General features: G+C 39.6%; 3 protein-coding genes across 3 annotated transcripts in view; 2 read left to right on the top strand and 1 right to left on the bottom strand.

Annotated features, from left to right (window-relative positions):
• LOC103392569 (radial spoke head protein 6 homolog A-like) overlaps positions 1–1,908 on the top strand; it is a 4,587-nt gene extending 2,679 nt beyond the window's left edge. The window contains exons 3-6 of the mRNA XM_025064507.1: positions 6–482; positions 573–717; positions 1,287–1,404; positions 1,509–1,908. Of these exons, the coding sequence (XP_024920275.1) occupies positions 6–482; positions 573–717; positions 1,287–1,404; positions 1,509–1,734 (966 nt within the window). The 3' untranslated portion in view covers positions 1,735–1,908. The remainder of the gene's footprint in view (positions 1–5; positions 483–572; positions 718–1,286; positions 1,405–1,508) is intronic.
• Positions 1,909–1,913: 5 nt separating this feature from the next.
• Positions 1,914–6,112, bottom strand: LOC103392554 (protein O-linked-mannose beta-1,4-N-acetylglucosaminyltransferase 2-like). Its single transcript, XM_025064791.1, is given in 2 exon segments — positions 1,914–2,046; positions 2,048–6,112. Coding segments are annotated over 2 exon segments (996 nt in total). The 5' UTR covers positions 2,927–6,112; the 3' UTR covers positions 1,914–1,929.
• A 614-nt stretch (positions 6,113–6,726) lies between these two features.
• rundc1 (RUN domain containing 1) lies at positions 6,727–14,587 on the top strand. Its single transcript, XM_008329184.3, has 5 exons — positions 6,727–7,428; positions 9,651–9,809; positions 11,526–11,724; positions 11,810–11,905; positions 13,723–14,587. The coding sequence occupies exons 1-5, from the start codon at positions 7,039–7,041 to the stop codon at positions 14,574–14,576; spliced, it is 1,698 nt and encodes a 565-aa protein (XP_008327406.1). The 5' UTR covers positions 6,727–7,038; the 3' UTR covers positions 14,577–14,587.
• Positions 14,588–15,039: the final 452 nt, after the last annotated feature.

Here is a 15,039-nt window from a genome sequence, read left to right as displayed (position 1 = left end):
TCTTGTTGAACTCTTTCCAAACTTTTTTCCAGGAGAATGCAGTCCCTCAGTCAACCTACAAACCTCCTCCAGTGGTGCCCAAAGAGACGGTGGGAACAGGTGCAAACAAGTTCCTTTACTATGTCTGCAAAGAGCCAGGTCTTCCATGGATAAAACTTCCATCTGTCACTCCCGCACAAATCGACGTTTCTCGTCAGATTCGTAAATTATTCACAGGAAGGCTTGAAGCCCCGGTAAAGAGTTACCCTCCTTTTCCCGGGAATGAAGCCAACTATCTGAGAGCGCAGATTGCTCGGATCTCTGCTGGGACACATGTCAGCCCCCAGGGATTTTTTCTCATTATGGAGGAGGAAGATGATGAGGAAGGTGAGCCACTTCAGGATAGCTATGATGTAAATCCAGACTTTGAGGGCATTCCAGTTTCTGAGATGGCAGAGTCTTTGTCCACCTGGGTGCATCATGTTCAGCACATCCTGCCACAGGTGAGCACACGTGAACTCTGTAGGCTGCAGGAGCCTTCTCGTCGTCTCATGAATGGGTTCTGGTTCACCATGTGAATCTGAATATTTTAGGGTCGCTGTACTTGGCTGAATCTGTCTATGAAACCAAGTGAAGACATAGACGAGGACGAAGACATGGAAGAAGCAGAAGAGGAGCCAGATGAGCCTGAGCCAGAGGTTGGACCTCCTCTGCTTACTCCATTAAGTCAAGATGCCGGTCAGTATTTGGACTTTTTCTTACATTCCTGGATGAACTGATGCATTATTACCTGAATTAGTAGTTGATTAATGATCCGATACGTTTTTTTTCTCTCTGAACAACAACATTTGAATTTGGATGTAGGTGTACAATTTTTTTACTGATTCTGTTCATCAGATGTCATGATCCAGAGCAGTGGTCCCCAAAACTGAGTGTGTCCTCCTAAAGATGACGTGGAGGTTTTGAGGTTGCTTTCAGATAACCTTAATTTACATGTTTTCTTCATTTGTTCCACGATAGCAAGAAAAATGGTTTTGTTTGAATTAGTCTTTAAAAATTCTGTGGAATTTTGAATCAAACGCTGTGGATGTAGAGGGGCTTAACAATAGTCCTCCTACAATAGGGGGTGCTGCAGGACAGATTGGGTAAAACTGCTCTTTAGTATTCAGGAAAGTCTGCATCCTCTACAGTCCTGTCTTTCTTGCAAGCTCTTGTTTGAGAACCTTCATAATGATTTAGTTGGTAATCCCTGCAGCAGAAATCCACTTTTATTTGCCTTTTAATTTTAACTTTGAATTGTCTCACAGAATTGTTCAACACTCCTCCCTGGACCTCCAAGATGTCCTCCACCCTCACCTCCGTGCATGCTATAGCTGTGTTGCGCTCAAACCTCTGGCAAGGAGGACATGCGTATGCCAGTGGAAAGTAATGGAGAATAATCTGATATACTATACTTTATTCTAATGACAACACTTTAGTTCTGAATATATAATATAAACAGTGTTATCCTGTGCCATCTTTTATTGTAGGAAGTTTGAGAACATATATGTTGGATGGGGGTTGAAGACCGCTGGAGACGGCTTCAGCCCGTCTGTCCCTCCAACGCCACTGAAAGAATATGTTGGAGATGAAGAGATCACAGAAGTTCCAGACCCAACACCCAGGGATGAGAGGGAACTGGCAGAAGCTCTGGTGGCCGCGCAGGAGGAGATGGAGGGATCAGATCGGGAGGACGAATCTGATGACGACTATTAAACTGGACTCTTAGGATCCCTCAGAAGAATACTTTAACTGTCTACCTATGATGACACAACCCAGGAGTGAACCCTGGTGTGTAGAGTAGCCTGGATTAGACACATCAAACACTGACTTCTTCCCTGATGACCACAAGTTTCTCTTGTAGCAACTTCAGCAAACATCAGGCTTCAACCACTGGCTCCTCCATCTTCATCAAACTGGGTATTTATTGGATTTGCATGATAGAGAATATGCTTGCAAAAACACACCGAACAGCTCCAACACAGTTGCACCCCCGGGCAGAAACAATGACGTGATCAGCTGAGCTCCCATGCATGCTGACTAACAGAGAAGCTCCACTGATCACCTGGACTATGCTGGGGAATGACTGTTCCTCCAGTGATACTGTGACCACCCTCATCTGAAGCTCCTGGGCCAGAGCCAGTATTAGCTCTGCTTCATTGAGTATTAGCCTTGTTGTTGAACGGCTGAAGACAACGGCGTAATCATCGTATTTCTCCTTTTCCTTTTCACGTTCTACACTTCCACCATCTTTCTCTGCCTCCTCTGCCCTAGTTATGTTCATTTTTTCCATTAGCACCCTCGCAAACTGCTGAATTGCATTCCCTGAGACCAAAATGTTGGCTTTAGGCCCTTGCGGTTGCACAAACCCATACTGGTACCATGTGGTCATCTCCGACAGACCAATACAAGATTTGGTGAAACACATTAGCTTGCCAAAGTTCCTGAGCTGTTCCTTAAGCAGTGGCTGCTTGCTGCTGAGAAGCTTATAGAGGTCAAAGTGTGGTCCTTCCCCCCAGCCCTCCATGAACCCTAGCCGAGCCTCATCATCCAAGTCTGAATACTGTTTCATGGTGTAGAAGATTGGGAGGCGGTCATCATGGAATACATGCATCAAGTTGTCAGGGTTAAACCGGTTTAGGATCAGTGTCACGTCTGGTACAAAGACAGGCTTGGGCATGAATTTTAAAGCTGCAGCTGGGAGTTCCAAAAAGTTAAAGTACTGAGTGTTGTGATCCTCAACTGATGACAAGTCCAGAAGGGCAGGCTGGAAGCGTCGCGACCCCAGGTTAGGTAACATGACGGAGGAATTGGAGTGGAAAAATATAAACTCGTCTGCCTCTGAGCAGTAGCACAGGTAGTCGAAGCGACAGATGCGGTCAGTGTGCATTTTGCCAGTGCAGACCATGTTGGTTATTCATTAGTCTGCTGCACACAAAAGTCAAACATGTTTTAAGACATTTTTAGCGCCCAGTCAATGTAGAATTGCTAACAATATGCAAAGCATTTATTTTATTTGTTTTGTGTGTTTCACAGTTGTTGTTTTTTACAGTTGCCGCCATTTTTGCTGCTATCAGGTAACACTTTGGAAGGATGAGATTTAATCAAGCATCAACCTTCTCATTGCTCAAAAACTGATATTTATTTTAATTTTGGGACAAACTTGTCAAAACTTCTATTAGGAATAGACTTAAAGTCAATTAACCCCAAATACAAGCACCAACAAGCAATGACCTGGAAGATGATGCAAGTCAGTAGTGCCAGCTACAAGACATTTTTGTCAACTGGAATTTACACATACATTTGGATAATTGCGATTAAAAAAAACCCATTTGTGCTCGATAAACACTTGATGATGATTATTCCGATGCTTGTAAAATCATACTTTGCATAAAACACACTATTTTACTAAACAAAAAAAATTATGAACCATTTAGTGGAGACTTACTTTTTGATTATGGTTCAATCATAATTACCGTAATTTCCCGATTTTTGAGAGCACCTGAATATAAGCGGCACCCACTAAAATTAAAAAGAAAACTGTACATATATAGGCTGCACTCCTCTATAAGCTGCAGGTGTCCACATTGTAAAATGGGATATTTGCATAGTTGTTTTTTTTTACTTTTAATTAAATAAATTAATTTGAACAGTGTCTGGTTACACGTTAGCTCTTTCCTGCTTTGGCGCCCCGACCGTAGTTGGAATGCACAGGGGAGGGTTAGCTTCCGCTCCAGAGCTGAAGCTAACATTAGCTCTGGGGCTAACTCCCCTTCACTTTGTGCTTGAAGGCAGAGGTAAACAGAGACAGGGAAGATGGGGTCTTTATTATCAGCTACTCCAATCACAACAGTACATAAACAGCGTTTTATCAGCTCCTGAATAACTAACTCACGCTTTAACATGACAGGGCTCAAACTAAGGTGACTACCTCTAAACCGACGTTTTGTTTTGGGTTTTTTGCACGTATCTCCCCTTTTGCCCTAACAAAACAAACCAAACTCTATTGTACCCAAAACATAACCAAAACCACACTTAACATAAAATAAGCAGATATGGCGCAACAAAATATGACCTCATATAAAATTAAACATTTTTAGTGTAAATAGGTCTCTATAAAACCAACAATTCCTGTTGATTATATGGCCATCTGGGACGAAAAACATGAAAATAAAAAATAGACACCAAACAGATTTGGCATCATAATCCAGCAGGTGGCAGGCCATCAGGTTTCTGAAACACATTGGTGTCATAAAAGCAACCAGATGTTAAAAACTAGGCTATAACAATATGGAATGGCTGAACATATATTCTGCATCGTTGTAGAACTCTACAACTATGTGTGGCCCTTGACTTGAATCTCTCTTGAGAGATTGTAGTTCCGTTTGAGATTCTCTGCAGTCGGTTGACCGATATGAATGAACTTCTACTGCAGTAATTTGATCCAACTCAGTGTCATTTGGTTTGCATAAAAAATACTACACACTTTTGGATGTTGTGTGCTTGTTGTGTAAAACTCAAGTGCATCGTGTAGTTTCCATCAGATTCGCTAATATGCCCACAAATTGCAGAATGCTGGTTCAGAATCTCCAGCCACCAGTCTCAGCCAAAAGGTGGCGTCTTCTTTTTTCAGCACACTACACATGGGCGTCTTCACAGTAGTGACGTGCGGTCGGGGGAGACAGTGCCTCACCTTCCATCATGATAAAAAAAAAAAGAAAAAAGTACATAAAATAAATATTAATATTTTCCACTGATCTGTGTTAAAGATGCCTTTTTAGTATGACATTTTTGACATTTTATTAAATAACAATAGCCAAATTTGAGTATTTCGCGATCAAATATAGGGGCAGAAATCCCCAATTCAATACAAGCTGGATCGTTTGACACGTGTCCGTTTCTGTTCCTCAGCATATCGCCAATATATGTTATACAGAATGACTCTCTACAGTCTGTGTAATGTCTTTAATGCATGCGCAGAACTGTTCCTGCTAATCGTACAAGAACGTGCAAAGAAAAGTCAGCAGGGGAGGCAAACAGCACTCTGCCTCACCTCTAGGGGTCGTACGTGAACTGACAGGTGCTCTCCAGCTGGCTTCAACAGGCAACTGAAAGTCAGCGCCAAGCAAGTGGGTGAAGAACAGCGTTTTTATGCTCTGTCTGATCCAACTGCCCATGGATTGTATTTCAAGACTAAAACATTTCTCAAAACTGGACTTCCAATCCAAACAGAAAGTGATAAGTAATGGAAGACTAACGCCGGAGCTAAAAGGTTTGCTTCAAACTAAAGGACAGAACAGTTGTTCTTTTCAAACGAAAGGACTGGCTGTGTGGCTGTCCTGCAAGAAACCGTCTTTACTGCTTTCCTTGCCTTTTATTCTCATCATGTGATAACGTCTGGACTAACTCGGGATACTGTGACCTGAAAAATTTGCAAAAGAAGAATTTGCAAAGAAGCCTCATGAAAGTTCAGCCACATACATTCAAAGCCATATTTCTTTCAAAACTTTTAGAAATTCAAGGCTTAATTTGGCAAACGGACACTAAACATTAGCGTCCACCATAGGTGTGGACTCGAGTCGCACGACTTGGACTCGGGTCAGACTCGAGTCATCAATTTGACGACTTTGGACTCGACTCGACAAAATAGAAAGAGACTTGCAACTTGACTTGGACTTGAACATCAGTGACTCGTGACTTCACTTGGACTCGAGCCCTTTGACTCGACAAGACTTGATACTTTACCCAAAACCCAAAGGTGATAAAGTAAGTTATTAAGGAGCGCTTAATAACCTACTGTGCTGTCGGCACAACATTCAATCAAATTAGACCCACGTTGTTTTGATGTGATAGCATCGAGCCAATCAAATTGCGGGACAACCAATGAGGAAGAGCTGTCAAACGACGCGCGTGAGAGAAAATTACACCAAAGATCGTGACGTTCGGATTTAAAAACTACGAGGTGGTCGACAAAAAACCAAGTGGCAGTGATCTGTGTAAATATATCATTATTTTGTTTGAAAGGACTCGAAACAGAAACGGCAGGACTTGGGACACTTTTCAGTCTTAACTTGGACTCGACTTGGACTTTGCCTTTCTTGACTTGAGACTTGACTCGGACTTGAGTGCAAAGACTTGAGACTTACTTGTGACTTGCAAAGCAATGACTTGGTTCAACCTCTGGCATCCACAATGCTAATGTGACCAAGAGATGCAACCATGGACTTCATATGTGACTTGCAAAGCAATGACTTGGTCCAACCTCTGGCGTCCACAATGCTAAAGTGACCGGGAGATACAACCATGGACTTCATCTATAAGTGAAGGTAAGGCTAAAAATGATTTTATGTTTTTGTTTTTAAAAAATAATCTGGGATTAAGTACAAAAATTAAAAAAGTATTTGATAACTAAATTTCTGGCCTAAAATATATATCTATTTCTTATCATTTTTGATAGACAACCTTTTATTAAAGCAACTGAATTTAAAGTTGAATTAAATTTGTGCTGCACTCATCTCTATACTTTAATTTGTTTACAGTAAATTTGAATTGCTTAGACAAGGGTGCTATATCCATTTTTATAAAAGAAATGTTCGTTGTAGGACAAATATGTTCCTGTGTATACAGCGGGACAGGTGATCACTCTATTTAGAACATTCAAGACATCCTAAAAGTTTACCAATAATATATTTAGATTACAATGTAAAACAAATGAAAAGAAAACCATTCACTTCTACTATTCACGTTTTACTTTATATATTTATGTATTTGTATTTACTAGATACAAAAGCTACAGCGTTTGAATCACGCTGCACTACTGGAGCAAATAACGTGCTCTTATTCTGAAGAAAAACGAGGCGGACTTCTGATCTTTTCCTATTTCCGCTATGACGTTTGAAACGTTAATTTAAAAATGGCGATACACCTGCTGTTCCTGGTGTGATCCCTCTTTCGAACTGCGTAGTACTCGTAGAAATACACAACAGGCGTCATTTAATACTCTCAGGCTTCCCGTTCATAATGTCAACAGAAGAGCTTTATGCTTCGGACAGCGAGGTCGCACTAGCCGGTGCTGGAGAGCGCTGGGCACCCGTGGGCGCCGTGGCGAGTTCAGAAGATGAGAACCGCAGCCGCTGCGCTGAAAATTCGCTTCACGGCTTCACGTTGGCCAGCGACGAGGAAATGGCCGCCAGATTGAGAAGGCTGGAAGAGGAGCAGGGTTTGCTGAACTCCTCTCTGCTCGCACTCACCTCTCACTTCGCACAGGTTCAATTCCGACTCAAGCAGATAGTTCACGCCCAGAGCGAGGAGAAGGAGAGGATGTTGGCCGAGTTGGAAGAGTTCGCCTTCAAGGGCTGTCCTCATGTTGTTGGTTGTCGGGCTCAGGACGCTAAACAGCTGGAGAACTCGGTGAGGACTGCTTTGACGACACCATAAAATTATTCTATTCGGTATTGTGGCGACAGAGGGTCTCGCTATTCTATATAGCACAGTGGATAGTTAAACTCGTGTGTGAAATCACTTAAAATGGCCAAAATATGTCAAATAAAACACTAAAAATGTGACGTTTAAATAAAAGAGCTACTTGATCTGTGGATACTAGTTTCATTAAGAAAATGTAATGTGATCGAGACCTCCGCCGTGTTTAAGAAGACCATTGATTAGTTAAAACACGACGTCTCAGTTTGACCATCGATATATTGATAACAAGGTTTAAATCAGATGTGTCAAACATACGGCTTGCTTGATGAGTTTTGATATTAAAATATGCACAAACACATGTCCGTGATGTTTTTTCAAATATTTCATTAAATATAAATATTTCTTAATATATGTACTGTATATATATATTTCTAATTTCCAGGCGTGAACTCCCAGGGGATTAATAAACATCTAGCTATCCTATCTATCTATCTAATCTATCTATCTATCTAACTATACCTGTACATCTTTGCATGAAAACAAATGGGGAAAAACATGGACGTATTTATATTATTTATATGAAAATATGTTATGAATTTACTGCAAACTTGACATTTAATCAGGCTGTATGTGGCCCTTGAACCAAAAATGAATGAAAGATCTCTGGTAGTGCAGAGGTTAGCATGTGAAATCACATGCTCATATGCAACAGCGTATCTGCTGTTAACACAAGAATTACCTCAGTATGGAAACAATATAGTTCAAAAGTATTTATTGATTTAAATCTAAGATCGTTTGAAGAGAAATATTATGAACAACAAATTTCATAGCAGACATTGATTTATAAAAGTAACATTTTGCTACCTCTAATTTCTGAAATCAGCCTTCAGTGTTCATCTTTACTATACAGTAATTGTAATAGAATTGTCTGTCAATGTCAGATCTGATTAGACTCAGTTCTAGTATGCAAATAAAGATCACATGACATTTTAACAGCAGTTTTTTTTTTCTTGCCACTAACTCATGATTTGGACACCCCCGGGCGCTTAAAGCTGCCATGCGCTTAAAGCTGCCCACTGCTCACTTGGGCTAAAAGCAAAGATACAATTCCATTGTATCCCCGTGTTACAAGGACAATAAAGACTATATTTTAATTTAATTTTGTTACTTCACAGTCACTAATTAATAAAGCAACACAGGCAGTATCAGTATCAACTAATTTTTGTTTTCTTTTATATGGCTGAGAGTGTGGTTCTCACAATCATAGCAGATGCAGATCTTATCTCTTGTGGAAAATGCTGAATCCTGCCACGAGCGTATGTGACTCAGGCTATGCACTGCAGGCTGTTATTATGACCTTTTTTCAATATTTGGACGTAGCGGTGTTGAAACAGCTCGCTTTGTTCGTGCTGTTGTTTGACTTGGCAAACCTCGTCTTGTTTCCAATACATTGTAAGAAACTTTGTGTACTCTCAACTGTGTTACGGCATGAATTACATATGTATGATAAATATTGAGCTAAGCCTTTTGGACTATATCCTCGATATAAAAATAGGTAGCTATAACACTTGCCTTAATAGCAAGACTTCACTAGAATGCTGGTCTGATGTTTTTGTATGGATTGATCAGGCATTGGAAATCAAACATAAGTGTGAATGTGAGCATCAGTAGGTGTTTTTTAGAAACATATAAATGTATAAATCAGGGTCGTCAAACATATGGCCCGCGGGCCAAAACTGGTCAGCTTAGGGTTTCAATCTGGTCCGCTTGATGAATTTTAAAAAATGAAAAAGAAATACACAAACACTTCATGTTCAGGATATGTTCTGTAAAATTATATTTCAATTAATATGAAGACGTATCTAATGTACTTCTTAAAAACATGAAAAAAAGGGGAAACAATGAGTTTGACACCCATGGTATAATAATATGCAATTTTGTTGGCCTTCAATTGTGTTCAATTACAATAGTTAAATAAAGGGCAAAATGTCTTTTTTTTTTTTATAGTATATTTTACAAAAACTGATCAGCATAAAACAAAATGTAACTTTGTTAAATGAATAAAATCACAGAAACAAAAAAAATATATACTGAGCCTTCTTTCCTTCACTTTCCTTTATTAGTGAAGTGGGCATACCAAGCAGGTCAGAACAAAAATCATACTAATGATTACTCATTGTTGTGCTCACACAATAATTTTTTTTTTTCAGACTGAGAGAGAGGAGAGGGAGTGCCTCGAGGCTTGGAGGGAAAAACAGAAAGATCTCATTTTCCAACTAAAGACCCAGCTGGATGACCTAGAGCAATTCGCCTACCAGGAGGGCAGCTATGACTCGCTGCCACAATCAGTTGTCCTGGAAAGACAGAAGGTGAGGACAAGTGGCTGCAATACACCTGAAATCCAAACACCCCAATCCCTATGCTGAATATGAGAGGAAGGAAAGCCTCTTTATGCAAAAGTAGGGGTGTAACGGTATATGTGCATTGTCTCGGTACGGGCATTACGGTTCGGTGCACGCCGTCACACGGCGAATATGTCTGAGTGAGTAGCCTATTAAAAAAAAAAAAAAAAAGGCGAGTCCTCATTTTAATCCAGGTGGCAGTAATGAGCCTAAACGCCACCAGCAACTGTCAATAGACCACAGAAGAAGAAAAAGAAAAACAGACAAAGAAGAAAAGTGATGGCGTGCGTGGGTGAGAGTGTGGAGTTTAAAGAGCCGCCGAGCCGCCACGCTTTCCTGATGCAACAATGCGATGATGGCATGTGAGTGGACCGGACAAAGAATGTTTGCCGGTGATGTTTCGTTGACGTGCAGTACGACACTGGGAACACGTCGAATATGCAAGTATGCAGCAACTTATTCCCATTGTTTTTTTTTTTTATCAGCCTCTTGGTTTTAGCACAGACAGGGCCAAAAAGATAATGGAAGCAATTGGCATATGCATATCCACATCTATGTGCCCATATGCCATAGTAGGGGAAACCAGCTTCAAGAATTTATTGAAAATGCTTGAGCCACGCTACAGTGTCCCATCACTTACGCACATAAGCTCATTTTTTAACTCAAAATTTAATGATACTTTAGTTACCTTCTCAAGAGATGCATAGTTGACCTTACAGACTCTTAAAAGACAGATTTTATTTTTCTAATATTTTATAGTGTATTTTGTATTTGCACACCAGGAGATACTATTTAATTCTGTACTGCCTTTTATTTTATATTAGCCCAAGCCTAGAGTCATTGAAACACTTATTTTTGTAATATTTTCAAGAGATTTTAGTTGTACTTTTTGAAATTTTTGTTTGACTTGTGCCAGTATAGAAATATTGCTAATTTTAGTTTCTTACAGTGACGTTGCTACCTGACTACCTCATTTCTACTAGAAATTGTTTTTTTTCTTTTCCTGTGTATGACCAAAATGAATAAATGGTATGAGAACCCTCCTAATGCATTTTTTATGTTTTATTCTGTTTTTTTTTTTTCACTTTTATAACAGGTTTTTAGTTAGCAGTCAGTTAATGTCTGTACAAAATAAATGACAAAAAAGGTAGTCTAATACATGTGCAAGTTTTTGTTGCTTGTTTCCCATTGTACTGAACCAGTAACGAAAATGTACCGAACCGTGACTTGTGAACCAGTAACGAAAATGTACCGAACCGAACCGTGTACCGTTATCCCAAATCTGTAGCAGATGTTATTCCTTTAATCGTAACACTAAAGCGTCTTCTAAGCAAAGAGGAAACGATGAAAAGTACACAGTTTGTCAGCACACGGTCGTATGCATTTTCTTGCATGCTCTTGCTTCTGTGTAATTAAATCGAATGTGTTCCTGTGATGTTGTGATGATCTGAGTCCAAGATTCATCTTTTCTTTCTTAGTTTGGCCTAACTGCTGTGGAATGCAGTTTCCTTCCTTTTAGATCTGCTGTTAATCACCTTATAGATTTGACAAGGCCTAATTTATGTCCTCAGTCTGGAGTTTTCATAACATTTCCTCATGTGGACTTTTCATCAATATGTCTTGCGAATCTCCATTAAACAAACCAAGTTTAACCTTAAGTTTAACCTTTTGTTAAAAACGTAGGTTATCATTGATGAGCTGATTAAGAAGCTGGATGTGAACCTGAATGAAGACATTGGAAATCTGCCTCTAGAAGAGCTGAGGCAAAGAGTTGATGCTGCCATCGCACAGATTGTTAACCCAGCCAGAGTTAAAGAGCAACTGGTTGAACAACTTAAAACCCAGATTAGGGACCTGGAAATGTTTATCAACTTCATCCAAGGTAGACCACTTGTTATAGCATTAGCCATTTTTTTTGCTTTTTTGAGTTTATTCTGTAACCAACTCTGTGCTTTTTCTTCCCAAAGATGAGATGGGGAACCCTCTCTTGTTAGGGAGTGGACAAAACCAACAGAATCCAACAGCGGGAAACAATGCCAGAATCCCAGGGGTAAAGAGACAAGGTCAGTAATATGGCATATTTTTGGCTTACAATATTTTGGTTAGTTATGTACTTAACAGCGGTGTTACAGTGCCAGCTAAATGAAATGTACTGTGTTTCCCTGACTATAGGTCACACTTTCTTTTTTTATTTTTTAATCCTTTGGCTGGATTTGCGACTTATACTCAGGTGCGACTTAAATATTAAAATATATAATTTCACCTTTATTTTCCCACCAACAGCCGTGAAAGGGCACTCTAGGCTTGTGTACCAGTATCTGCTACTCCCGTACCCCTGAAAATGTACGTGTTTTGGCTTATATATTGATTTTTCATTTATTCATACGTGTTTTGGCTTATATATTGATTTTTTATTTATTCATTATGCGTTTTTTTTGGCTGGTGCGACTTCTACTCTGGAGTGACTTATGGTTTGGGAAATGCAGTAGATGCAAACTCAAACTATTCTTTGTATTCCTGCCAAGACAAAGATCAGTCAAACGACCAATTTAGATGTTGTCAGCAATGTTCCTGCAATCGTGCACTGCTAGAACATTGTCAGCGCACAAGAAATTCTGTGCAGCTTATTAAAAAAAATTAACAAATGGGATTTGTAAATCCCAGATTTACCTAAACCTAAAGCCTTCCAAAACCCTGGCCAAGTCAAATTTTCATAATAGGTATCTCTGCAATGCCTTAGCTAATTCTAAAATATGCAAACCTAGAAGCTGTATTTCTTTGCCATAGCATCACTGCATGTTTTAGTTTTAGGCTTATTGGCATCTTTTGTTTTTTGTTTTTTTTGTTGTTGTTTTTTTTTACAATAGACAATAAAGCTGCAAAACATAAATGATTATCCCATAGTAAACAGTGTGCTGTGTTTCCAGAATTTGTTGTTCAGATTGAGTCACAATCTGCAGATTAGGCACTACATGAATGCGATGCTGGTACTGGCAATGTTTAATCTAGAGATCATCGTCTCCCTTTTGCTAAGAGGTTTGGTTCGGTTTTACAATTCAGATTACTGTGTATTCTTCGGTTGGCTGAACGGACAACCTGTGTATTTAAGCATTGTGCGTGGATATAAGGCATAAAGACAGTACCTGTAGTACTAATTGAGGCAAAGTAAATAAGAATAACATTTGCATTCAGTGTTGACCCAGCCCAAGAGTTTTGGTTTTTTTTCTTTCTTGCCGAATTGCCACATTTGCAGTTTTTTTTTCTCTAGGGTTGCAATAAACTAATGATGCCTGTTTGATATGTTAATATTCTGTAGCTGTATTCAATAATGCAATTTGTTTAACCACGACTTAAAGTTATGACAGGCTTTCCGAAATTTAAATTTAATTTGCAAAGTAATTACAGTATAGAGTAACTTCACCCCCTCATGACTACAACTTCTCCTGCTGGAGCCGCTGTTAAGGAGCAAAGGAAATTTGATTTGGAATCTTCAGATACATTATTTGGGCTTGGTACTGTACTGTAAAATTGTTTGTTCTGTATCATATGTCACTTTGTTAATAAAATAGCGTTACCACGATTGTGTTTTTTTTTACAGTACCTGTATATGATGTAATCCAATAGATAAATAGTAAAGAAAGGGAAAAGGGGAAAATAGTACAGTCATCCAATAGATAAATAGTAAAGAAAGGGCAAAAGGTAAAAAATAGTACAGTATAGTAAGTAACTTCATTGTTAAGGACCAGCTATGTGCTTTTGTAATTTATTTTTAAATCTAGTTGAAATATAATCAATCTAAAATATTTATTTTTTTCAATTTATTTTTAAATCTAGTTGAAATATATAATCGATCTAAAATATTTTTTTTTTCTTTCTACAGTGGATCCCCAACAAGCTAAGAAAATTCAAGAGACTGGCCTGCAACTAATCCAAAGAGCAATCACTGTGCTCCAGATTTTTGCTTCAAGCCAGTTTGGCTGTGCGACTGGACGTTTTCCCCCTAGTATGTGGCCTGGGGAGCCCCCGGTACAGGACTATGGCCCTCTGCTGCAACGTCTGGAGGCTGCAGTGAAGAAAGTGCGATTGCTAGGTTCACAAAGTCATGTCTTCGTTGAACACACTGTCAGCAACTCGAGCATGGAGCCCAGAGATGGGCTGACAATGGTTGTTAGGAAAGAGCTAGCAATTGCTATAAAAGACTTATTGGCTCATGGCCTCTTCTTGCCCTCTCAAACCATGAGCTTAATGCTGGCTCCCATTTCATGCCTGCTGCCTTATGTACCCAAACAACAAACTATGCACCCATGGGACCTCTTTCTCAAATACTACAACTCCAAAAATGGAAAGGCCTTTGTGGAAACACCAGCCCAGCAGCTTTCACAGTCCTTCAGGCTGCCCGTAGGGAGCAGCCAAGTGACCATAACGCCAACACAATCGCTACTGTGTGCTATCCACACTGTGTTGAAGGAGCATTGTCGTTACAAGCGAGGACCAGATACAGCGTTTAAAGCATTGGTTTGCATTGCTCTGAATGAGCAACGGCTGGTGTCCTGGCTCAACCTATTGTGTAAGTCAGGAACTCTGATCCAACTGCACTATCAGCCCTGGAGCTACATGGCCCAAACTGGCTTTGAAGGGGCCCTGCGCATCCTGGGCCGTATTAGTCACCTTCATTTTAACCTCCCCGTTGACCTGGCTGTTCGACAGCTGAAAAATATCAAGGATGCTTTTTGAGAAAGCAGCAAGAAAAAAGAAGAAAGAATTGAGTTTCAAAGGTTAAGTGTTTTAACAGTGTAACTCATTGTTTTAATGTACCTTTTTGTGTTTGTACGAAGTGGTTCAATTTTAAAGCGAATTTCAGCAGCTATCAGTCAAGCCGCTGTATGTTCCTGGATAAATAAGAGGCCATGTGTGTCTCCCCTATTAGAAGTATCTGTCCAAAAATATTGTAAAAAAAAAACAAACACATTTTACAAGTCAGTAGATCACTGTATGCTGTAGCTACTTATTGTTACTGTACTGAAATAACACTACATCCTATTTTCTTTTACAACATTTAACAACCACTAATTCACAGTCATACTACTTTTACGTGGTATGGCAGGAACTGATGCTGCTCCAGTATAACCGTGAAAGTCATTTATAATTAATTGCTTAACATTATTGGCAAATTTTATTTTGCCCAACATTCAAGTTG

Source organism: Cynoglossus semilaevis, chromosome 17 (assembly GCF_000523025.1).
Source record: "Cynoglossus semilaevis isolate Cse_v1.0 chromosome 17, Cse_v1.0, whole genome shotgun sequence".
NCBI classification, from domain to species: domain Eukaryota; kingdom Metazoa; phylum Chordata; class Actinopteri; order Pleuronectiformes; family Cynoglossidae; genus Cynoglossus; species Cynoglossus semilaevis.
The sequence above is the reverse complement of the archived record's forward strand: the minus strand, read 5'-3'. Positions and strand labels throughout refer to the sequence as shown.